Genomic DNA, 26,817 nt, shown 5'->3' on the forward strand with positions numbered 1-26,817 from the left:
CACTACAATTGAAGTTTACATACTTGATTTCCCAACTTCTTACTCAACCAGGGTGGCCATGTGACACAGTTCTGGCCAATGGATATAAAAGTAAGTCTTCTGGGAAAGCTTTTACTTTCCCAAAAAGGCAGATGTGTCAGGCCCCACCTCTTCTCCCTTTTCTTTCACTGAACACAATGCAATGTCTGGGGATGTAAACTATCCTGTGTCTAGGAGATAATTAGCTGTCCTGCTAAAGATGGTATGGAAATAGAAAGAGCTCGAGTCTTCGATGACGCTGGTAAACCCCTCAAACAGCCCTGGCCTGGGGACTTCTTGTGATGTAAGATAACTAAATATTGTTATTCATAAGTCACTATTAGAAAGGTTTCCTGGAGCTGAATTTTTAATTGGTACTCATGGTATGAGCCCAATATTCAGGAAACAGTGAATGAAATGTTTTAATATTTCTTACTAATGCAATTTATGAAATTATCATAAATTACTTTCTAAGGATTATTTTTATAGATAAAAACTCACAAAGAAACAATTTAAAGTGGTAGAATTTATTTTAATATAATTATATATATGTATGCATATATCCTATTTGAAAAATAAGCATGTAAACTATAATCATTATAAAACATAAATCAGCCTTAATTTAATATTATCAGAGTAAAAGAGCATGTATAGAAGTCAGTCTAACATTGTTGCATTTGCTTTTTAAAGTTAGAACACATAAAATAATTCACATATTATATTTTATCTTATTTAAGTTTTCATGTTATCATCCATCGTTAGGTACAAACACCCTTAGGAATGTGCCAACTTACATTCAAATAACCAAGATCTCTTTACAGTTATTAAAGTATCATTAAATCACCTAAAATGAGTACTCTAAAAAAATACTAGCCTAAATTAAAACCCTGAGGAATTAAAATTTTTTTACATAATAGTTTTGGTTAAGTGCAATTCCATGTTTGTACTACTTTATTTAAGGTCAAACTTGGTAAGGCATAGTAAAAATAAAATCTACAGAAATTACAATCTAAATCTAGATTTTATTTCTTGCTACAAAGTTATTTTGTTTCCCCAAAAAGTAGTTTTTGCATGTCTTTCTGGACCTCTTCACCACCTGCTGGCTTATTTGCTTTACACATAGTAGTTGATCTTTGTGCACTAAGCTGAGCTCCCTTCATATGGTGGTTCAGACAAAATGCACCTGAAGAATTACATGTTAGAGAGTTCATGTCCGTGCTCAATCATGGCCTGCACAAACTGCTTGAAGACTCGATTCATATAAGTGGACTGCCTTGGCCAGATTCCTTCCAGAAAACCAATATGGCCTCCATAAGAAGTAAGTACTAAAGCAACATTAGGGTTTTGCTTAGCAGTTTCTATTGGAATAGCTTGGGGGTTGGGGGAAATGGTGGGGGTGGTAAGAGAGAGAAAGAGAGAGAAAAAATATAATTATTACCAATTTTTGGATAATAAAGAAATAAGGAAAAGTATATGTCTTTATTGTTTCCAATCATTATGAACCAAGACACCATTAAACAAAAATTTGTAATGAATATGGCTAATGTAATAAGTTTGACTAATTTTATTAACCATCTATGTTCTTATAACACTTCATGTTTACAATTATGTATGGAACCATCATTTTTGGAAGAATGTTCAATTATAACACAAAAGAATAGGCTCAGTCTTGTTTTAAGATATTAAAGTAAGATGTTTCAAGGAATGGTAAATACTTACATTATGCTACAAGATTCTCGCTTATGTGTTACACCAGGAAAGTAAAACAACTAATTTTATTACCTCTGTGAGGGTTATAAATTCATTATGTATGACTTTGGTCAACTTTTCATAAAGTTAGATTCCTGGGGCCAAGTAGTAGCTTTAAAATTATTATTAAAGATTCAAAATTATAAATGATTTATAGAGTAAAAACATATATAGGCAGCAAAAAAGTAAAATACTGCTCCAAGTGATAACAGTGTTTATCTTTGGGTGGTGAAACATTGGTGATTATTTTTCTTTAGCTTCCTTCTCTGAATTTCTATTTATAGACAAAAGAAAGAAAAACTTTATTTTGAAAATATAGTTGCTGTATTTAGATAATTTACTAGTAATGACAATCCTTTCATATGCTGTACAAAATTTATCATGAATAAAAACTTTAAAATATATAAATTAAAGACATTCTTTTTTTTCTTCCATGCTTAGAGTTCAAACAGTAAAAACGTTTTGATTTCAGATATGCTAAATCTTACCTCCCTAGTTAAGATAACATGGTTGATGCAATAATAGACTTTCAAATCTTGGGGAGTCTTAGGGGTAAATGAGCTAAATAAAGGTCAGATCTCCCTACCTCATGCCTTTCTAAGGAAGGAAAAGGTGACATGACACATTATAAGAGACCGGAACCCCTTCTAAGACAGAGCTGCTGCTCTGCCCAAGCTGCCCGTTTGAATGTTGCTCTAAATTTGACCCCTCACAACACTTCCTGAAGAATAAATGAAGGCCCAGCAAGTCAAGTTCTTGTCTAAAAAAGGCCTTGAACTCACATCTTTAGCCAGCCACACTTAAAAATGAACATCTATCTTGGGACCAGGTGGGAGAGCGTAATGGGAGGGGCAAGGGAAATGACTAATAGTAATTTTGCTTTTCTTTTTCACCTTACGTTAAGGCTTAGATTTAGAGTGCTTCATTTGCCTATAAACTATTAAGGGCCCCAATTTCACACTCTGGATACCCTCAGGAATTTCTAACACTGAAGTCACAGTCACATCAGAACAAAAGGCTATGCCACATTGAGTCATGTGAAAGATGCTGACTGCCTGTGCTCTCAGAATGTAGACAATTGGCCACTATTTCAATGTGGCAAGACTATTTTAAGGGCTTGGGAAAGAATAGGAAATAATGAGTTTAAACTTCAACCAAGTGGGTCAGGTTAAATGCTGGGGAATTTCTGTTGGTGGGAAAAGTCTCATTGAAATATAAAAACAGACGGAGAAATACTAGACTTCCTTAATCCAATAAAAATAGGCTAAACAATCACCATGTAACTCAATCGATATGAAAGTTTACAGTTTCATTTTCTGATTTGTAGTCAAATGCCAATGTTTCAGTCATCTCAAGTTACCTGTGATTAATCAAAAATCACAAATAAGATGATAATGCCTAGAAATATTATAAGTAGTTCTTTTATTACATATGTTTTTTGGATTTTCTGAAAATATGACAATACATATGTGTTGTGTTTATAGTCAGAATAATTTTTTTAGTGAAGTACTTGGGGGAAATATTTTTGAAGTATTTGAAGTAGAAATATGGAGAAAAGGTTTTACAAAAAGCTTTGTGAAATTTCATTAGGAAAAAATTAGAAGTCAAGTCTACTGATCTTTTAAGATAATATGGTTACTTCTGAGCATCTTATATATTGCTTCAATGTATGAATACATGCATATATATCTTTGCTTCTGAATTCCACATTTCTTGAGTTAAAAGAGCAAGGACATTAATTTGGCATAATTTTCTTTTCTACAGAATCCAAAGGGAAAACAAAGACTATTTCCTTCAAGTTTTACTTCATAGTCTGAATGTGCTATACTGATTGAGATGTTCAAGGACATCTTTAAAAAGTCTCAAGTTCTCTTCCAGGTTATATGGTACGAAATATTCCAAAGTCTTTTGTATAGGAACCTTTTGTATAGGAAGAAAAGGCAAATGATGAAAACATACTCTTGAGGAAAAGATACTGTAATATGATCTGTCCAAAGAACAGTATATTTGATAAGAGGAAAGGTTATAAAAATGAGAACAAGCAAAATATTGAGTCATAATTTGTTGACTCACAGTCAACTAAATAAGGGTATATGATAACTTCAAAGTGATCTGATACATTTAGACACTAAATTATAAGTATCTAGCTATTTTTTATGTTTATCACAGTGTAAAACATTGTATTTTTATTTTTTACTACTGTGTTTTCTTTTTTTAAAAAAACAATATTTTGAAGAGTTCCAGTCAAGATAATGGAGTAGGTAAACACTTCTGGCCTCTTCTCACAACTACATCAAAATTACAACTAACATACAAAACCACCACCAATGAGAATTGCCTGAAGTCCAGCTGAGCAAAAGTTCTATAACTAAGGATACAGAGAAGAAGCTACATCAAGACTGTAGAAGGGGCGGAGACAAAAAATGGGCTGGTACCACATCCATGTACGGTGGCTGAGAATCGAGAGGGATATCTTGGCTGTGAGGGTCCCCCTGAGACATGAAGACACTTGACCAGGGAGACTGTGCTATTGGGACCCCATAGGACATCTACCACATAAAGCCACTCTACTAAGACTAGGATACATAGCAGCTCTATCTAATAAATAGAACCAGGCAGGTAGCCAAAATGGGGAGACAAAGAAACACGTTCTAAATAAGGACAAAGCTCCAGAAAAATAACTAAACAAAATGGACACAAGCAATCTACCTGATACAGAGTTCAAAATACTAGTTATAAGGATGCTCAGTGATCTCAGCGAGAACTTCAACAAAGAGAGAAACATAAAAATAAAGATAGGAAACATAAAAAATAACCAGTGAGAAATAAAGAATGCAGTAACTGAAATAAAAAATACATTAGAGGAAATCAACAGTAATTTAAAGGATAAAGTAGCAGAAAGCACCCAATCAAAACAATAACAAGAAAAAAGAATCCAAAAATATGAGGATCGTTTAAGGGGCCCCTGGGACAACATCAAGTGTACCAACATTCACATCATGGGGGTACCAGAAGGCGAAGAGAAAAAAGGAATTGAAAACCTATTTGAAGAAATAATGATGGAAAACTTCCTTAACCTGGTGAAGGAAATAGACGTATAAACCTAAGACGATCAGAGAGTCCCAAACAAGATGAACCCAAAGAGGCCAACATCAAGACCCATCATAATTCAAATGCCAAAGGTTAAAGACAAAGAGAGTCTTAAAGGCAGCAAGAGAAAAACAGTTACCTACAAGGGATCTCCCATAAGACTGTCAGCTGATTTCTCAAAAGAAACTTTGCAGGCCAAAAGAGATTGGCAGGAAATATTCAAAGTGGGAGAAGCCTGGACCTACAACCAAGATGACTCAACCCAGCAAAGCTATCATTTAGAACTGAAGGACTGATAAAGAGCTTCTCAGACAAGAAAAAGCTAGAGTTCATCTCCACCAGGCCAGTATTACAAGAAATGTTGGAGGGACTTTTTGAAGAAGAAAAAAAGATAAAAATATGAATAATAAAATGACAATAACTACATATCTCTCAATAATTACTTTAAATGTATATGAATTAAATGCTCTAATCAAAAAAATATAGGGTAGCTGAATGGATAAGAAAACAAAATTCTTACATACGCTGAATGCAAAAGACTCACTTTGGATTGAAACACACATACAGATTGAAAGTAAAAGGATGAAAAAAGATGTTTCATAAAGAAAGGAAAAAAAAAAAGAAAAGCTGGGGTAGCAATACTACTAATACCAGACAAAACAGACTTTAAAACAAAGGCTATAACAAGAGAGAAAGAAGGACCCAGTAATACCACTTCTGGGTATTTATTTATCCAAACAAACTGAAAAAACTACTTCAAAGGGATATGTGCATCCATATGTTCACTGCAGCATTATTTACAATACCTAAGATATGGAGGCATCCTGGGTGTCAAATGAATAGATAAAGAAGAGGTGGTACATATATACAACGAAATATTACTCAGTCATAAAAAAAGAATGAAATCTTTCTATATACAACAACATGAATGGACCTAGAAGGTATTGTGCTGAGTGAAATCAGTCAGACAGAGGAAAACAAATGTCATATGATTTCACTTTTATGTAAAATCTAGAGAACAAGATTAACAAACAACAGAAATAAGCCCATAGATACAAGGAACATTTTGATGGTTGCTGGATTGGAGGGTGGGGAATGGGTGAAGGGGAAATTAAGAGGTAAAAACTAGTAGTTACAAAAGAGTCATGGGGATGTAGAGTATAGCACGGGAAATATAGTCAGCAGTATTGCAATACCTATGATGTCAGATGGGCACTGGATTTATAGGAGTGAACACTTCATAAGTTATATAAATGTCTAATCACTGTGTCATATACCTGAAACTAATATAATATTGTAATGTCAACTATAATTGAAAAAAATATAAAAGTAAAAAAAAAACAGTACTTTAAAATGGTTAACTCTCATTGAAATGTATATGAAGATGTTAATTTTACCATGACTGGGTGAAAAAACGTCATCCACAGAATTCAGACACAACACTGGAATCCCTACTGATTTCAGCCTATGATATGGACTCGCATCAGTGTAATAATCATCATTTGTTTGGTACCCAAACATGACTGAAGTAAATCGCTTATCAAATTCTCTGATGGATTTAGCCTGAAAAACAAAAACAGATTATACCTATTCTTGAGATCAAAAGAGGAAATAAATGTATTACATTAAGTTTCTCTCCTACCTTCATGACATGATCCATGTCAATTAGTTTTACAAACATATGCCGGTGCCTGGAACAAAAGATTTTCAAAAGTAAAAAATTAAGGTCATTCCTATTTCAAACATATCTAAAATATATAACACATAACTAAGCCTAGTGCAGGACACCAACTTGGTACTCAATAAATATTTACTTCATCAGACAAAACAGGAGTACATTGATATTTGTCCCAAAGATATTTTTTAAAGTACTTTTTTTTTTTGTCTATGGCCATGCTACCCTGAACAAGCCTGATCCTGTCTTGGAAGCTAAACAAGGTCGGGCTTGGTTAGTACTTGGATGGGAGACCACTTAGGAAGACCGGGTAGGCATAAAAAATAAAAAAATAAGAGATTGTCAGGGGCTGTTTTGACTAAGATGGCTGCCAGGCCGAAAATGGCTGCTCAGCAGGGCTTCCCGCCAAGGCCACGTAAGCCTCCTGGATGTATCTGCCTCGCTTCCCGCTGAAGGGACTTTTCGCGGGTCTTTACGCCCGGCCCCTTTGTGTTACACAGTATATCCTGAATGCCTCTGGCCAATCAGCCCCGCTAACGCAACATCACCCGCTCACGCCCTATATAAGCCTGCAGCGAGCCTTAATAAACGAGACTTGATCAGAAAGCCTGTCTTGTCTCCATTCTTTGCGTCGTCTTGTCTCCCTCCCCTCCCCGCTCTGTCTTAGGGGTCCCTGTTGACTGTCCCGCGGGCCAGGACAAGAGATTGTAAACTGACGAGGTCCTTGTAACTTGTGAGGTCAACCAAGGGTTGCCTCACCTAAAAAATTAAATAAATAAATAAAATAAAGTACTTTTTTCTTAATTGAGGAAGAATAAACTTGTTTTATGATAATAAATGTAAATGTTGTTTCATAATAAATTAGACCTATACACTGCTGCTATTAAACCAATTTGGCCAAAAGGGCCTTATTTAACCAGAAGCTTTCAATTGGATAAATTGTTTGAAGATATTATTTTTAAAATTGCTATACTGAAAATTAGAATTTATATTTTCATACACTTATTTTTTAAATGTTGGTCATTTTTGTCATATATCCTATACTTTAATTCAAATCACTCTTTTCACTTTTCTTGTTACTGTCCCCCATTCCAGTAACCACAAGTAATTAATGATACAATGATTCTTCAGTATTTTTAGCAATATTTTATAATCAGCATCTATAATTTAACAAATGAAAACTGGTTAAGTTTAATCCAGTGCACAGACGAACTGATTTTTTACCTAGAGTTCATATTTAAGTTTGTCAATTCACTTAAAAATGCATAGTAATAGTCATCAAAAAATAAATAGAAAGTTCTCTATGTTTTTGCTACCATAATACCATTTAACTGTTTAGAGGATAGACAAATAGTTCCAGAAAAACTAACACAAAGACAGTATTTTGATATTGTTAAGAACAGCGGGGCTGAAAATATCCAAGTGAATTGTATTTTAAGCCTCTAAAACATACCATGCTCATAAACACGTGCTTAAGGAATCATATTATTCAGCACTGAAAACACTTAATATATTACTTATTACCTAGAAGAGAAGAATTAGGTACTAATAATATTAGCAATAGAAAATCCAAGGAAATAATTCATAATGTTGCTTGACACACTCAACACTAATGTTTTTAGACTTTTAGGATAATTTAGAACAGTGACAGAATAATGATCTTCGAAGTGGGGCCCATACTCTAGGGGTTGTACAAGATAACCCACTGGGCTACAGAAAGCAAACATTAGAAGTTTTATTTATAATTTTAGTTTTCCTTAAAGTCTTTTTACTTCTGTATACATTTACAATATAAAGAATATTTTTATTATTGGGGTATGTAATACAAAAAGTCTGGAGACAGCAGGTTTTAAAGTTGACTCACTTATTAACTGAAGACTGGAGGCAAGTTGTCAAGTAATAATTAAAAAGCAGCCAGTTCAGTGGTTTCTCCAATGACTCCGAACAAGCAAAAATATTCCAACCAACTGAAAAAGTTGCAGCTGCCTTCAAAGGAGTTTTCGGTCCAATTTTGCCCAGATAATTTAAAAGTAGCATTCTAAAATGAGAAACAGGAAATTCAGTGATGAGTTTGTTATACCCCTCAAGACACCCTATTTTTAACTATGAATTTTACAAACTATGGGGGGTGGAAAACCCCACAAACCAGTGTTTAAATTCTCTACCTTAGAAAGAAAGACATGCAATTATCTTCATTTGTTCCTTATGTTCATAAATGTATTTATCTTGCAGTTGACTATATTGTGAGTAAAACAAAGCATAGTTATTACTTATGTGCATATCATTCTGTGAAGTAAAACATGAGAGAACTCTACTGTAAGAGTGGTTTTCTTTTTTTTCAAGATGACATTGGGGATTAAAATTTTGCAAATTTCTGTGCCTCAGACTCCAGTTGAATGTTTAATTTAGTATGTGATGAATATCTCAGGCAAACTTTTCCTATAAAGGGTAACATAGTAAATGTTCTGGGCTTGGGGGGCCCTATAATCTCTGTTGCAACTACTTAACTCTGTAATTGTAGTCATATATAATACATAAATAAATGGACATGGCCATTTTCCTATAAAACATTATATACAAACATTGAAACTTGAATTTCACATAATTTTCACATGTCATAAAATAAAGGTGACATCCTAAATTCTACTTCTCATTATAGTATTTTCCATTCTTTATCTCTTTAATTGTCCAGGTTCTGAAATAGGAGAAATGGGTAAAAATTCTCATTCTTTTTTCCAGCCTAAATGGCCTGAAGATTGAATGTGATGAGGTCTTAGACCAAAGACAGAGATTTAATTTTGGAAAATGACTCTTTATAATGATTGTATTCCTCTTCGTATACATACAGTATTGCAGTTCACTAAGCCATTTAAAGCAGGGGCCCTTAACCCCAGGGCAGTACAGCAGGAGGGCTTGCCAGGGAAGCTTCATTCGTATTTGCAACGCCTCAGCTCTACTTCAGATCATCAGGCATTAGATAGATTCTCCATAGGAGCACCGGTCCCTGGTGCCAAAAAGTCTGGGGATTAAAATATTAATACTTACTCTTCTGCAAAGGATTCATTCTAGGATCCTAGTTTTGGTGGCCCTATTCTTTGGCTGGAGGTTGGAGATTTTTGGGAGACTGGTAAAATGTACAAACTGAAGTTCTCACAAGTAGAAAGGACCAGGAATAGCTACGTTCAGGTAGGTGGGGATACTTCTTGGTTATTACTCATGAGCAAAATAATGTCCAGAGTTGTTTTACTTTGACAGAAAAAGGACTCCATTTTTTCACTAAAAGAAAATCCTTTTCATCAAAAAAGAGAGAGAAAATCCATGGATTAAAAGACTTAAAAGGCATATCAATCCCAATGTATGGATTTTATCTGGCTCTGCCTTTTAGAGATACCTACTAAAATATTCATAAATGATATGACATCTGAGATTTATTTTAAAATAAGCAGAATTGGGAGAGATGAGGAATGATTATCTATGATTTGATAATTATTAAAGCTGAGTGATGAGTATATATGGGAGATCATTATAGTCCTCTCTTTACTTTTAGGTATATCTGAGGTTTTTTTTATGTATTTTTTAAAGCTAGTTTACAATTCATTGGGAGATTGGAATCTGACTGAGTCTAGAGTGGCATGGGTTCTTTGGCTAGTTCTGGTTCAAAGGCTCTATTTGGCTCCAGGTATCACAGGCTTGGGGATTACCCCAGTCTGGGGGTTGGGGAGGGGGCACTGAATATAAAGATCTTGGACAAACCTTTGTCTTCTGCACTCCAAAAGAAAAAATGTGTCAAGCTGTAAAACACATCCCCAAGTGGTAAACCGACTTGGGAACGTGTCACAGTGCTAGGCAACTAGAAAGGGTGCTTCCTTGAAACAATTTACAAGACATTAATATTCAACCAGCTGCAAAGGCTAATGGTCAAGTTCTGCCTTCAGGCACTAAGGCTTCAATGTGACATGAATAGGCATTTCCCAGGAGCTTCTGAATAGAGAATCTGGGCCTGTTTATGTAAGGTTTGGCCTTTAAAAAGTCAAGAATTTATAAGATTAAGAGGAAAAAGTTCAGCTCGCACCCAGTCCTGTTAGGTTCACAGTATTGGGCAAAGGAAAGAGGTGAAATATTATCCATTAAGTATAATTCATAGATTCTTCCCAGGTTTTCTGAACTGATTCAGATTTCTTCCTTTAGTAGGTCAAGTCAGACCTTCCATGCTAATGTAAGAAAAGTATTCTTTTCTCCTTACTTTATGCCTATCAGAATCTAAAAAGGTGATTAAAACCCATTTTTCAGAGTCTATCATTTGTAAAAGCTGTTCATTTTCAAGTAAATATGCTCCTAAGATGTTCTGCAAATTGAAATGAGAGCTAAGTCAATTATAAAATTAAGAAAAAATATTTTCTCTCTCATGTGTTTGTTGATTTTAAAAAGTAGTTTTGGAGAATGGTTTAGGGCAATGGCCAGATAATAAAAATTTTGGAATTTATTAAGCTCATTATCACTAAAACAAAAAATATACAGATTATTAGTAGAAATTAACTTAAATATGTCATATAATTTCCAAAAAATCCCCAATGTAATTGCAAGCAGCACAAATTATAGTAATATTCATATGGTTAAAATAGCACCTAGAGTAGGGAGTTAACAAAATTTAACAGTTTTTTGGAGAGCATTCCAGGATAGGTCCATTTGCTCAGCAGCAAAACCAAACCAAACCAAACAAACCAACCAAACAAAACCACTACCTAGGGAAAAAGGTTTTGAAGGCCTCTTCTATTGGAGAGAGCACTAAGTGATTATTTCTATGACGAGAGCAATTAAAAATCATGCTGCAAATTCAGCTTTCTGAGTGGTCCAGGAGAACACAGGAATAGGGCCAGCTGGGAGTACATCAGGGAATTTGAAAGTCGACATGTCAGTCACTGAGTGATGGAAACCAACTTCATGAGGTTCAGACAAACCTTCATGCTCATAAAAGCCCGAGTACCTCAAGGAGGTACCTGTACCCTTTTCATTACAGAGACCAGTAGTTAAGGAAAATATTAAAATTCACATGACTTAATTCCTTCATTCATTCAACTTCATGTGGTAAAATATGATAAAAATAAACATTTATTTAAAAATGTCTATGTAGCTTATAGTCCTCTGAAAGAGGCAGTTGGTAAGACCACTTTTTTTCAGACATTTTAGAAAGAAAAAAACCTTACCCTCCCATTGAAACCCCTGCTGCCAAGAAAGGAGCAGAAGGGTACAGACTGTGTACATGGTGAATAACTGTCTCCAAATCTTCAGTGTTAGCACAACAGTAAGTCCTTGGTGTCTGTAAGCAGTGACAAATAAAGCACAAAATTGAAAAATTGTGAGGTTAGTGATTTGTATAATGCAGAAATATACAAAGGAGCAAGAAGTCCTAAGTATGAGAAAATAACCTTTGCACATGAGTAATAAAAATTTATTATATTCCTACTTTGCAGTACACACATATGCTATTTAAAGTCAATGCTATTTGAGTTGGCACTAACAAAAAGATCATGCAAGGAAGACTTGACAGAAATGGGCAAGACTAATACAAATACAGATAAAATAGTACCCTATTCAGATGTGCCTCTGATTAAACTAGAACAAAGTCAATTTAGGACAGAAAAAGCAAAGAATTACATTTTTTTTTAATAGGAAAAAAACACCCTATGCCCAACAAAGCCGAAGTATTTCTTTATTTAAAAAAAAATCAAACAAAATAAAACTTTCTAATAATGTCACAAAAAATTTAAATTGTGGTTCATTTCTGACTGGGGAACTGTTTTCTCTACCCTGAGTGCTGTTTACAGTGAAGGAGTGTGGTTTTCTGGCACTGCTTTCACTCTAGATAAAGCAATATTCGGTCCGATCTATTAATTTTTTTTTTTTTTACAATAAGATATCCATATAGCCCCAACTGCATGGTAACGAAACGAACACTTAAAATGTTAAAATATGTAAAGCTGATTATGTTTCAACACATAATGCATTAAAACAAATTGTTTTCATGTGAACTTCATTAATAAAGACTTTGTTTCTAGCAGAGAAGCTTCACAGATACATTACTTGAGATCTGGGAGGACAGAGCAGTCCTGTCTGTAGAATATCTGTGAGAATGTGTGAATGAATAAAGTACATATGAGATCAAATAACCAGACATTTAATAACAAGGAGAGGAATCTGGTAACTTTACTCTACTAAAAATACTGAAACCAGTTATCTGCAATACCCGATTGTAGTATTCCAATCAACCATGATCACAATAGAAAGGTATGTGTCACCCACCATTCAATCACTCATCAGTAGTGAGAAAATTACATTTTTCAATGATCCCTCCAGTTAAACTCAAGTCTAAACACTAGCTATTGCCTCCTATCATCTTTTTGAGACCTGCAAATATTGAACTCTCCAAATGATAAATGTTAACCTGACCTTATTTACAATGCCTAACATTTATTGACTAATTAAACTTATGTCGACAAAACCCTGGGGAAGATCTTATTTTTATTTCTATTTTATAAAAGGAAACTGGATTTAGAGAGGTTATATAACTCCTATAATACCTGAACAGCTGACTAAGCTGAGATATTTAAAAATAATTAAATGCATTTGAGTGACACGAATTCAGTGTAAAATCTAAATAGAACAGCACCTACTGCCATGCTCACCTATAGTGACTGCAGAATTTGTCACAAGAATTCAGGTGAAAAAGTCATCCTTACTTGGCGTTTTTACTACATGTGAGTTTTTTCACACTGCATAGTTTTAAAATTTCTGAATTACTTAGGAACAAGTCACTAAAATGTACTTTGGTTATGCAGACTTTAAGTGACGTATGTGTGCGCATGTACATACATATACATGCACACACATACATATGAACACACACAAAGTTAGGATACAAGAAAAATGGTCTATGTAAAATTATTAGGATCAGAAAATTTCAGTACCAGGAAGGACCACAGATTTACACATGACAAAATTGAGGCTCTGTAAGATTAATCTGCCAAAGGTTGCAAAGTAGCAGAGCCTGGACTATATGTTTATAATACATAAACTAATTCCTGTAAAGCACTGAGATTCCATGAGGTATTTAGTAAATGAATCAATGTCTGGTACTCTCTACATAAGAACTTATTTTTCCCTAGACATTTTTCTCCAGATGGATTACATTAAAATTGAAACTGATAAAACGGGTGTGGATCAAAGTTGCAGGATTGCTGAAACGAAACTCAGCAAATTTAGAACCTTTCTAGCATAATCTGCCTCCTGCCAATGGCTCCCTTGGCTTCTGTGATGACACTATCCTGTTCTGCTGCTTGCTTTCCATTTCCTGCCTAGTTCCTGACATTCTTCCCACAACCCAAATGTGGGTATTCATTTCCAAAATTTTGTCTTAGGCCTGTATCTGCTTCTCTGGTCAATACCCAGTTCCTGAAGGTCTTATCTACCTCCAGAGCTTCATCAAACCACCTCTATGCAATGACTAAATCGAAATCACTCTTATCTTCATCTTGAGCTCCAGATGCATCATAGCCAACATCACTGTACTATTCTATCATATTTCAAACTCTAAATGTTCATAAGTAAACCCTTTTCTCCATGAAAACTCCCAATGCCTCTCCTAACTTCCCAATTTTTCTATAAATGACACCTATATTTTCCTGATTAAAACTGTAAGTGACATTGCCTTCTCTTTCTCCTTGATCCTCCTAGCCAATAAACTGCCCTTTAGCTTTTTCCTCCTCAGGATCTCCTGCAGAAGCACAGGAGACCCCTGTTTTCTACTACGGTAAAGGCTTGGTATGTCAGATGATCTCGGAAGGGCCTCTGATACCAGGATGCATGAATGTGAGCAGTTCCCTTAAAAGGTAATACCAGGAAGTGCTGGTAGAGGAGTGTTGAAGTGAGTCAACAAAGAATGTGACCAAGCAGTTTGTGGCTGTGGGCAACTGGGACTCAATCCTCTTGGGGCATTCTGGGAACTGTTGAAATGGCTCAAATTTATCCAAACTGAGTGTCAAGGGAGCAGGGTTATTTATCTACCAGTTCCCTTTAGTCATTGGTTGAAGAATGTCCCTGGAGGATGTTAACTCCTTGGCACTTCTGGTCTGCCCTGAGAACAGGTCTAGTAGGCTACAGTGGCCAAAGAAGGCACGTAATCAAAGATACGTAGGTACTTGCAGTACATTAAATTGGTAGGCCCGGCAGAAACTTTGTTCAGATCTGAAGATATAACTAGCAGCTTTTTAGACAAAAAATGTTAGTTAATTCTCAGTTGCTAGGGCTACGAATGTAAGGAGCTGTTAACCAACTGCAGTAATTCTTGTCTTTTTTCCATGCTTCCAGAACAGATGTAGAGTATGCCACACCCAATCAGAAAAATGAAAGACCTGGCAGGACCCAGCTGGGTGGTGAAAATCTTTTCAGAGTGAGATGAAATGGGAAAGATAGTCTGGAAAAAATGCAGAAAATCTAAAGGATAGATAACCTTTCAGCAAATGTTTGGGCATAAATATTTTATAAGTTAGGCAGAATAATTTGACAATAAGTACAAACCAAGATTGTTCAAATTATTCAACCACACTATGAAACTATGATCAGAGAGAAACAACGGTAATTTGTTTAATGGCTGTTAGAGGTTAGTTTTTTTTTTTTTTTTAGAGGTTAGTTTTAAAAGAAGCACTAGAGATAATAATGAAATAAAATCAATTTTAATTATTCACATGAAATAGATGGGAAAAGAACACAGCATATATTTTATATTTTTCTATGGATAATATCTAATTTATCCTTCTTAATCAAATTCCAAAAAGTAGGCAAATTGATTTCTCCCTAACCTGAGAATTTTCTTATCCTGGTTTGAAAGTCATTTGCTTTAAAATATAAATTTCATTAAAATTTTTTTTTGTTTGTTTAGGAGCAAATTTAAATTGACTTTATCAGTCAGGAAGCCTTATAGGATTACCTGGCACATATTAAGCCTTCAAAAATATTATTCCTAAAATTCTTTAATTATTTAGTTAAACACTCTTTTATTTGAGAATTGTTTAAATATGGAGACTTGTAAAATCCTTTGTGTACCCACCACTTACAATGGTTGATATTACTGAACTGGACCTATCAATGTTAAAAGAAAACTCTAAAGGATACATACAGTGCATTCATACCTGCCTATACTGAGCTCCACATTCCTGGTTGTTCTGATGGGGGTGGAGGGAGGAGGGAGAGGTTATTTTGGGAGCATTCAGGAAATGGCAGACATGTGTTCAGCAGGAAGGTTTTAGGTATGGGAAAGAAAGAGCCTAAAGGTACAAGTTTGACAATTAGATTGTGCCCTGGCTGGCCTTGCCCTATATGCTTCTCCTCCCTCAGGCCATAAGGGGGATTCCTTAGTCCCTTTTGAATGTCTCCTCCAGAAAAAAGGGCTCTTGAGGGGAAAGAGCCCTATATCCCTCCTATCCCATTAGCTTCCTTGAAAAAGCTAACGTGGAAGTAGGCAGCCAAAATGGCACAGATGATAGAGGCTCTGTCCATCCCTCTGGTGACCAAATCAAAGTTGTGACAGAAACAAGGAGCAGCAGCAAGGAAAAATCACCTGAGAGCTAGATGAAAAAGCCATATGACTATGGAGAAATCCAAGAAATCACCCTGCAATGGCAGAAGGTAGGACAGGGTGAGGATGTGGAACTGCCTGGTCTCAAGTGGCTGAGTGAGACGGAGGTTGCAGCAGTGGCAGACGTCTCTAAAAGGTGGTGTGATCACGAGCAGATTTTTGCAGTGACGGACCCGCTCGCTCTGAACATCAGTGCCGATTTGGCTGCACACAGGGGGCACCAGGGACTTAAAGGGAGACACTATCGGAGTGAGGGCCAAGGCAAGACTTGCTCAGTACAGAAGTGCCGGCAGTATCCACTGCTCCCTGTTGAGCCCTCCCCATTCCCACTGTGTGGACACAGCACTACCATAGCTGTGATGTCATCAAACTGGATAACAGAGGTCGCTCTGCCCAGAAGATTCCCTGAAACCAGCCTCCCCCAACTCAGGTCCCATCCAAGCCACATCCGGGTGTATCTTCAGTGATTCAGGTGCTCCTTGCTGAGACTCACACTGGTGGAGGCAGCTGGCCTTGGTTTCTGGTGTGACCTTTTGAGGCAACTATAAGCACAGCATCTGTAGATTGCTTGCCGAATCTTAACAGGTGGCCCCAGAGGGGCACGGGCTTGGGCTAAGTTTGGCCTTCAGCTGAACCCTTCTCAGGACTGTGCCACTGGAAACTTACTTCACAAATCCACACTAATAAGACCAGGAAACTAAGGAGCTTTGCTTAGTACATAGAAACAGACACAGAAAGGCACACAAAATGGGAAGACAAACAGAAACCATGTGAAAGGACAGAACAGAGATCCAGATATAATGGAGTCAAGTAATCTAATAGATGCAGAGTTCCAAATACTAGTTATAAAGATGCTCAATGAACTTTTGGTTAAGTTCAGTGAGAACTTCAACAAAGAGATAAAAAAACATAAAAATGGAAATGGAAATTATAAAAGGAAACCAGTCAAATTGAAGAACACATTATCTGAGATGGGAAGTATATTAAATGGAATAAACAAAGAAATAAACAAAGTGAATAAAGAAAAGGATCGAATGCCCTATTTTGAGGAAAGGAAAGCCAAGGACACTCAATGAGAACAGCAAGAGATAAGATGCCAAGAGATAAGATGCCAAGACTAAAAATAATTTAAGAAGCATATGAGACACTAAGGGTAAAAATATCCATCTGATTTGCAACTAAAGAAAATCAAGATGTTGAACAGCTGTTTGAAGAAATAATGATGGAAAACTTCTCTAACTTGGAGAAGGAAATGGACATAAAACCCCAGGAAGCTCAGAGAATCCCAAAAATCAGGGATCCAAAGAAGCCCACACCAAGACACATGATAATTAAAATGCCAAAGGTTAAATACAAAGAAAGACTATTAAAAGCAGCAAGAGCAAAACAGTTACTTATAATGGAAAACCCACAAGACTGACAGCTGATTTCTCAAAAGAAGCTACACAGGACAGAAGGGCTTGGCAAAAAATATTCGACAGCATGAAGACCCAGGATCTACAACCAAGAATAATTTATCCAGCAAAGCTACCATTTAGAGTTGAAGGACAGATAAAGAGCTTCCCAGACAAAAATAAGATGACAGAATTTATCACCACCAAGTCGGTATTATAGGAAATGTTGGAGGAACTTCTTTAAGAAGAAAAAACATGTATCGAAAACAGGAATAAAGAATGGTAGCAACTACATTTGTGTCAATAAGTACCTCAAATGGCAAAGAATTAAGTGCTCCAACTAAAAGACAGAGTGGATGAATGGAAAGGAAAACAAGACCCCTACATATTGCCTGTAAGAGACTCACTTCAGATTAAAACACACATAGACTAAAAGGAAGGGGATGGAAAAAGATATTGCCTTGATGGATGTAGAAGGTATTTAAGTCAGACAGAAAGATAAACACTATATGATTTCACTTATATGTGGAATCTAAGGAATAAAAAGAACAAACTAATCAAAAACAGACTTACAAATATAATGGACAATTTGCTGTCAGACAGAGGGGAGGAGATTTTGGGGGGCTGGGAGAATGAAATGAAGTGTTAAAGATGTACAAATTAGTAGCTGATGGATGGACACAGGGATGGGGAACATGGCATAGGGAATGCAATTAGAATGAATATGTTGGCTAGGTGGAGGGTCAGGGGAAGGAGGGAGCAATTGGCAGGGGGAACAATGTTACAGACTATGTAGATATTTAACCAATATACCGTATACTTAAAACTAATTTTTAAAAAAAGGTAATGTGGAAAAGCTCAGCAGAAAACAAGAGCAGATTTCTCCATATCTGAGTCCTTAATTAACCACCCATTATCTGAGGTTGAGATAAGAACTTTCTGGTTGAAAACCCGCTTTATCTCTACCCCCAGATTTTCAGCCTGACTTGACTTAAGACTGGTGCTGAAAGGTAAAGACATTCTACTGGATAGTTTGAGTTCCCGCCCTAAGACCACTACCAGCTTAACGACCTTGGGCCTGCCATTCTACTTCTCCAGAGGCATTCTCATCTATAAAATGAAGTTTTAGAATTAGAGGCTCTCTGAAGCAGAGCTACTCAAAGTACCAGTCCAGGATGAGAGGAGGTACTGCCATTAGAATGTAAATCAGCACGTTGCTTCTTTCACTGAGAGAGTATTGCTATGAAAAGAAAAAAAGAAAAATCATCTCACTTAAACAGTGCGGTTGGAACTGAAGTTGGTTTCTAATTCTAATTGCAGCCCCTCATCTTGTCAGGAACTGTTATTGGGTAGTTTGAGAAGTGGAAGTCGGACACACCACACTTGGAGCAGCATTGCTTTAAAGTATCTTCAGCATCCACTGTCCCTGTTGGCCCTTCCTTACCTGCTGAACCAGCTTTTATTTGAACTGGAAAGCACCAAAACAAGGCATTTTTAAAAATGGGGTTATGAGATATGATTCACATGCCATAAAATTGACCCATTTAAAATGTGAAATTCATGGTTTTTAGTGTATTCAGAGTTGTTCAAATACAACTACAGTTTTAAAATATTTTATTGCCCCCAAAAGAAAATCTCTACCATAGCAGTCATCCTCCATCCCTTTGCCTTAGGCAACCACTACTCTACTTTCTTTCAATCTCTATAAATTTGCCTATTCTTAATATTTCAAACAACTACTATCACATAACATGATCATTTGTGACTGGCTCTTTTCACTTAGCATGTTTTCAAGATTCATCTATGTTGTAGCATGTACTGGTACTTCATTCTTTTTTTAATGCTGAATAATATTCCATGATATGGATATACTACATTTTAATTACCATTTGTTTGTTGATGCACATCAGGCTTCTTTCTACCTTTTGGTTATTATGAATAATGCTGCTATAAATACTTGCATGTGTTAATGTATATACCTAGGAGTGAGATTACTGAATAATACAGTAATTCAATGTTTAACTTCTTGAAAAACTGCCAGACTATTTTCTTTTGTTTTTAAGTAAAAAAATTTTTTTCAATTACAGTTGATGTTCAACTATACATCAGTTTCAGGTATACAGTACAGTGGTTAGACATTTATATACCTTACAAAGTGATTTCCCCAATAAGTCCAGTACCTGCCTGTTGCCAGACTATTTTCCAAACTGGCTAGGAGGGTTTTCTTGCTAGGCCTAGGGACACATAAATCTGTATGACTTTATAACCAAAAGGAAGAGACACATTTGCATCTTTCAAAAAAACTCAATTTTGGCTGAGTTCTTTGTAAATGATCATTCATAAACTAAGCTGGGAATATGGCAGTTCACAAAGTAATTATTAATATTAAGGGGTTTGTGGATAACTTTCTGGATTATTGTCCTTGAAAACCAATCTGTAAAGAGCAAGATAAGGTACCATCAACTCTGAGGATTCCAAGAACCCTGCAGGAATATCTGAGAGTCAGTCTATTGAGACTAGGATTATCTGTCTCCTACAGCTAACAGCCTCAGGGAGGGCAACTTCTAGGTTTCGCATTGTCTAGTCAGCAAGGTTTTAGGCTTTCTCTCAATTCTTCAATGACTAATTGGTGATGGGAAATTTCTACTTTATTCTGCTTTGCAGGAGCCATAGTAAACCCTATAAATTCTAAGTATATAACCAACGTAGTTCAGCAAAACTTTTACTTTTGCATTTTGTCCACTCCTAGGAGAACTGCTTACCCTAAATTCCATTTTACCTTTTCCAGCTCTTCTGGATTAATTTCAGTTAGAGTCAGTTCCTTCCAATTTCATCTTTGCTGATTCATCTTTTCTTTTTTATGCCTACCTTAAGGTCTTACTCTGAGTCTGGAAAAAGGTGAGGTATAAATAAACATAGAGTTCTCTAGTCTGAAACAGTAATCATTCACAGCTCTAAGGCAGAACTAGAAGAAGGGTTATCGAGGGATCTAAATATCAAAGCTATTTCTAATAATTAGTATTGCCATCTCATTTTTGTGATTCATTAGGGTACAAGGACATATTAAATTATAATTAACTTACTCCTTGACATTAAAAAAAATCAGTTATTCTAAAAGGATATAATTATAATTACATTGTGGTCATTTTACATTCTTATTCTTCCTTAAATTAGATTACATTAGCCTTTATAACACGGGTATCTGCTGGGGGTACTAGTTCATCAGAACTCAACCCACTGCACTGTAAAAGAATTCAAAGACCAAGCTACTCTCATCTCCTTATTGAGAACTCAGTGAATTTTTTTAATTAAAAAAATAAAATAAAATCTATATGCTAATCCTTCGTAAGAACTCAAAGTGTTAGAGATTTTTCAAAAATACAATGGAAGTTTATGGCTAAAAATTATTGGGTTGCTGCATTCTTTCAAAGTAAATTTCCGGTTAACTTTAAATACTGAGGATAGAAGGTTATCCAAGCTTCTTCCTTGTCTTTTTCTCTCCTCCTTCCTATTCGTTCTGTTCTAAGATGCTATCCATAGACCTTTCCCCTAGGTTCTGCAAACTGCCCCTAAGTAATCTCAACCACTCTGAGTTCCAATTCCACTTGTGCATTAACAATCTGTTTCTTTCTGCAGCTTGGACATCTCTCCTGAGGGCTAGTCCAGTACATCTAACCATTTATTAGAAATTTTCACCTAGATCTAAAAACATCCTACACATCTAAAACTGAATTTATTTTTATTACACCAAAATCACATAAATTCTCCTAAATTTCCTATTTCAGCAAATATCAGCTCTTTTTACCAGTCTGCCAAGCTAGAAATGTCAACTTCAATTCCCTCATCTTCGCTTCCCACAAAAGTTAATATTCTTTACACCCCATGAATACCATTCATTTTTGTTTTCTCTTCTTCCTCCCTCCTGTCTCCTTTCAAACTCTGGATAGATATATAATAACTGGCCTCCCAGCCTCCAGACCACTTCTCCTCCATCTCTTTTATATACACTGTTTAAGTTCTCTTTCTAAAACATGACCATAATAAAATTATTTAATGTATCATATACCAATAAAGTTGAAAAGGTTTTTTTGGGTTTTTTTGTTTGTTTTTATGTCAATGGTTTTATAACCAGGTTCTTGGCTAGGGCAAATTCTTAACCTATTTGTGCCTCATTTTCTTCATCTGGTAAATGGGGATGATGGTGGCTAGGCTTTCCTAAATTATTGGGTTGTTTCTTTTGCTGAATATTAGTATAAAAAGACATAACTGATATATCCTAAGGACTCAAATAAACATTAAATAAAATTATCATAATCATTATCCCTCCACAAGTAAGTACTGGCTATTCCATGCTATTTAATACCTTGCTTTTTAGGCTGAGAAAATTTCTCTAACCCCACTCCTGGTTCAATACCATAAACTTTAAGCCTCAGTGCAAATTTATCTCCATTACAATGTAACCAGTTAGTTACTCTAACCCTTTATGCTCTATAGCCATAATAAATCTTCCCACAGTTACATTTGGCACTGTACTGTGCATATTTTTATGTATCTGACCTTCTCCTACAACTTAAATTAAAGCTGTTAAGGCTTAGGGTTGTGCTTAATAATGTGTACACTCTTCATCCCATTGCCTTGTACGGTGCCTGATTCAACAGGCACACAATACAGCTTTGCTGAATGAACATATCTTTGTCCCTCACTTTTGTGGGACCCAATGAAGTTTACTTTGTAGCATGTTATTTTTTTGAGAGTCTCAAGCCATGTCTTCCACATCTTTATGTCCTTGAAGCACCTAGAAAGATACACAGCAGACAAGAGCTGCTCACAAACAATCTGTTTGGTCCAGGGCCACAATGACAAATTTGAATCCTTCCCTTTAGAGTACCCACCATCTGTCTACAAGATTCCTAAAGGGCTGGATAAATAAAGAAATGTGAACCTTCACATCAAACTATTTATTATGAGGCACTTGAATAAGACCATAAATATTTTATAACTTTAGGTTTTAAAATCATATCGATCTTGATTCCCCTTCAGGGCCTAAGGCACTTTAAAGCAAAGAGAAAGAACTCTTTTCTCCCATGTACTCATAAAGTACTGACATTAGTGACATGATTATAAATTTTTATTTTCAACATGACTGACTTATTTACAGTCTTAATAACATTCTCTATCAATGAAAAAGAAGTTTCTTTCGATTCTGATAGAATTGCCTTAGACCCGTTGAAGCGGGAGGGGACTAATAATTGAAAAGCTTCAAGAAAATTTCAGTGAGTGTAATATTTTTCATTCCAACTCACAGGTTTAACTTCAGATAGAGTGATAATTTTCTAAGAGATGAAAGAAATTCTATCCTAGCAAAAAAATTAGGGGTTAGAGAAGGAAAAGCCAATATACAATATTTCTACTATGTAAACTTTGGTGGGCAAATAGGCATATGACAGTCAATCCAGTTCATAACAAAAGTAAATTTCTTAAGTGAAAAAAAGTATCACTACCGGTTAATTTGTTTTGTACTAGTTAAGTTTTTTAAAATGTGTTTTGCATTAAAAATGATGGAGATAAATATCTATTGATATTAAAATATAGTAAGTATAAAAGTTAAGTTACAAAATAGAAACCTTAATTTTTATAAAAAGAGATATACATGTTTTTATTTAAATATAAGATCTGGATGAATATAGACTAAGGAGATTCCTAGAGTTGAATAATTATGGGTCATGCAAATTTCCTTTTTTTTTTTTTGCTTAACTGTATTTTTCCACAATTAACTTGTATTGTTTACATAGGAGTTGAATAAAAATGAATCTGCTTTTCACTATAAAACTAGAAATGACTCTCTTAAAAATTAAGCTGTTATCAATTTAAATTAACTTACCAAGAGATTTTCCCCCGCCATTCCTCTGTTGTTAAAAACCACACATCTGAAAACCAGGAAAATATTTTTGTTATTTTTACACGATTCTTGCTCGCAATATACTATTAAAATTATCTTATGAAAAAAAGTTTATATTTTTTTGTTGTTTCTTTTCTCTTTTAGAGCACTAAAAGATTTTTAAAATCTGTTCCAAAGACATGAGAATGCTTGACAATTTCATCTAAATGCACTAAAATAAATTTCCAGTTCTCTAAATTCAATACATGGATTCAAATCAGAAAACTGTATATCGAAGTGATGTTAAATTTTCCAACCAAAAGCAGAATATTTACTTCTTCCTATGCATATGTGTAGGCCTCCAATAAAGGTTATTAAAACAATTCTAAATACAAGTCAGATCTGAATATTTTTACTTCAAATATTTAAAAAATCTTCTACTTATTCTATTTGTAACTTTAATAAGTATCTATTCCTATCCTGAGAAGTAGTTCTTGTTCCCTCTAGGTTCAGCAAACACGGAAGCTAGAATTTTATCTGTAGTGAAAACATTACCACAGGTAGAGCTGCAAGGACCTAGCACCTGAGATGGCGGGATGGGCCCCCCCATGCTACTGCTGGATGTTCAGTTGATTTAGGGGAGGAAAGACTATCTGTGTTTTCTATAATCCTGTTTGCCTCTCTTGGGTCAATATTCACACATAAAGGGCTCAAAGCAGTCTTAGTTCATAGTAAATACACAATGACCATTAGCTATTACTAGAAATGACAGTTGGGGCTTCATGCTAGCTTTAAAAAATTATTCTGCATTTAAAATATTTAATTCTCACTGAACTTTCAATCAGCCATAACCCCAGATACGTATTTTTTGTCATTCTCAAACAAAATCCTCTTTGCTTTAGTGAATCTATAGTCATGTTGATTAAAATTCATTTTGTTTTTGATTATTTACTTATCCAATCAAGACTATTTAAGGTTCTAATTTCTTTTTTTCAGGGTGCTGCTCATCATTGCATGGGTTCTAAGCACCAGTAAGCTGACTGGCTTACAAAACATTCAACAACTCTGACTCTTTTCAGAGGGGTTAGATTTCAATGTGACATTCAGGATACATTTCTGAAAAGGAATTCTTTCTTGCATCTGAAAGGTCATGTAGAGAATTTTATTAGGTCTAACTGAAAGAAATATTTAAAAATCTCAGAATTCTAACTTTAAAAAAAGCTAGGAATATTACATTTCTTTAACTATTCAAAGAAAGATCTGAAATATACTATAAAAACATGCAGAGAAGTTAGAGTAGGGTCAGTTAGTCCTTAATCTTTTCTTGCTAAAAAATGGCAAGACACACTAGACATAAATAAAATTCAAGTTAGCCACTTGTATTTACTTGCATAATCACCTAAGTTACATAGGAATTGGGGCAAAAATTAATTGTGAGAACCTTAAAGCTCTTAGTCATTCAGAAAAGAACCTATTTTAGAGTCCAAACATTCCCTAAGGATAAAAATGGCTTCTGGGGCAAGATATCATCATGTGACTGCCAGTGAGAGAACAGAACTAGAGAGGGCAAAGAAAAAGGTGATTGCAAACTCATGAAAAAGCAGCCTATACATCTGGGATTTTCTTCCAAACTGCAGACTGGAATATCTGCACTTTTCTTCAGGCAACTTTGTAAAGTGGATCACAGCTCTGGCATCTATTGCTAGAGGAAGAGTTGTACTGATGCCTGCATGGGCCTTTGTTCCTGACAAGTTCAATCAGTAGCAGTCATCACTGTATATACGTCTAGCCTTGGAAATGGGGCAGAGAGATAAGGAAGAATGAAGGAACAAAGTGGCTGTAGAGGAAGGCAGAATGAGAGCTGCTATTCTGTCCCTCCATCTCAATCCAGTTAGTGACAAGCAGTCAGCTTCTTTTATTTAATCCTTTTTCTGCCCTGGCAGTCATCAGGGAAACCTTTACACATAAAGCTAAAAGAGCTGGTTGTGAAATTAAAAGAAAAAAATTCTGAAATGTACTAAATTAAAATTAAAGTAGCCAGAGGATAGAAGGAAGAGACACAAAGGGGTTACTCGATTAACAATCGCAGGGGAAAACCAACAAAAGACTGCTCACACTCCTTAGTACACATTAGAATTATTAAATTCACGTCCAGGTGACTATTTTCAATATTATCTAAAAAGAATAGTCAGGTGTGCGGTTGAACCCCAGGAGTCTCTGCTTCTTGTTTACACATGAGCTTTACAGACTCTACTGTGCCTATCCCATGACTAGACCCGTTTTGACATCACCCATTCCCTTATCTATATATATAGCTAATGTAAATCCTTTCAGAACGGCTTACGTCTTTCTTCCCCTACTTGATTTGTAAAATGCTTGCAAAATGCGGGGACCACAGAAATGTTTGTCTTTTCTACCTAGCCATGCTGCTGGTGGTTTGGACTCTATGCCAGGACCTTTCTTCTTCTTCTTCTTTCTTCTTCCTTCCTCCTCCCTTCTCCTCTTCCTCCTCCTTCCTCCTCCTCCTCCTCCTCTCCTCCTCCTCCTCCTCCTTCTCCTCTTCCTCCTCCTTCTCCTCTTCTTCTTCTTCTTCTTCTTCTTCTTCTTCTTCTTCTTCTTCTTCTTCTTCTTCTTCTTCTTCTTCTTTTTTTTTTTTGCTAGAAATGGCCTAATAAATCCTTTCTTTTAAAAAGACTTTCAACCGTGGAAAGTTAAAATTTTTGTTTAATAGAAACAACTACTATTCCCAAGGTGCTCGATAAGCCTCTGCTAACTTTGTAACGGCTCTTCCAAATAATTTTTACAATTTTTCCCAAACAACTTTAAAGAGTATGTACACGTTATTCTGCAAAATTTATTTTTCCTGCATATTTTAACTGTTTAAACTTTCTCCTCAAAACAGGGAAAATATAAAGAGAAGAAATAGCAAATGAATAAATCTGGTATTAAGAACTTCCTGTGACAATGGAACACCAGGGAAGCAGTGAACTTTAACAAATGTTACATAAAAGGCAGAGACATATTTACAGAACAGGATTTCTTAACCTTTAGCAGTATGGACAATTGGATCAAAGGATTCTTTGCAGTGGGGGCTACCTATAGACCCCCGTTTGAGAACCACCATTACAATGAGATGGACCAGAGAGTCTTGAATCTGCTAAGCCCAATAATCTACCAGAATAAAGGGATTTTATCAATGACTTTAAATATTTTTCAGTTCTAAGATTCACAAGTCTTTGAGTCTATGGATAGAAATAATCAGCAAAGGGTGGAGTGAGAGGAACATTCAGAGATCACTACACTAATTTCAGATAATAATAATAGTAACAACAACAACAAAAACAATAAACAGATAACATTTATTCGTGTTTGTTATATGCCA

At 35.5% G+C, this 26,817-nt stretch overlaps 1 protein-coding gene across 2 annotated transcripts in view; it reads right to left on the reverse strand.

Annotated features, from left to right (window-relative positions):
• Positions 1–526: 526 nt before the first annotated feature.
• ABHD3 (abhydrolase domain containing 3, phospholipase) overlaps positions 527–26,817 on the reverse strand; it is a 37,618-nt gene continuing 11,327 nt past the window's right edge. Inside the window, exons 4-9 of one of the 2 annotated variants that reach the window (XM_016162771.2) lie at positions 23,439–23,484; positions 11,737–11,849; positions 8,397–8,570; positions 6,500–6,548; positions 6,255–6,420; positions 527–1,388 (exon numbers count right to left, since the gene is read on the reverse strand). In XM_016162771.2, the coding sequence (XP_016018257.1) occupies positions 1,210–1,388; positions 6,255–6,420; positions 6,500–6,548; positions 8,397–8,570; positions 11,737–11,849; positions 23,439–23,484 (727 nt within the window). In that variant the 3' untranslated portion in view covers positions 527–1,209. The other variant, XM_016162861.2, reaches the window with a different exon arrangement.

This window comes from Rousettus aegyptiacus, unplaced genomic scaffold (genome assembly GCF_014176215.1).
Source record: "Rousettus aegyptiacus isolate mRouAeg1 unplaced genomic scaffold, mRouAeg1.p scaffold_m13_p_12, whole genome shotgun sequence".
Lineage (NCBI taxonomy): Eukaryota > Metazoa > Chordata > Mammalia > Chiroptera > Pteropodidae > Rousettus > Rousettus aegyptiacus.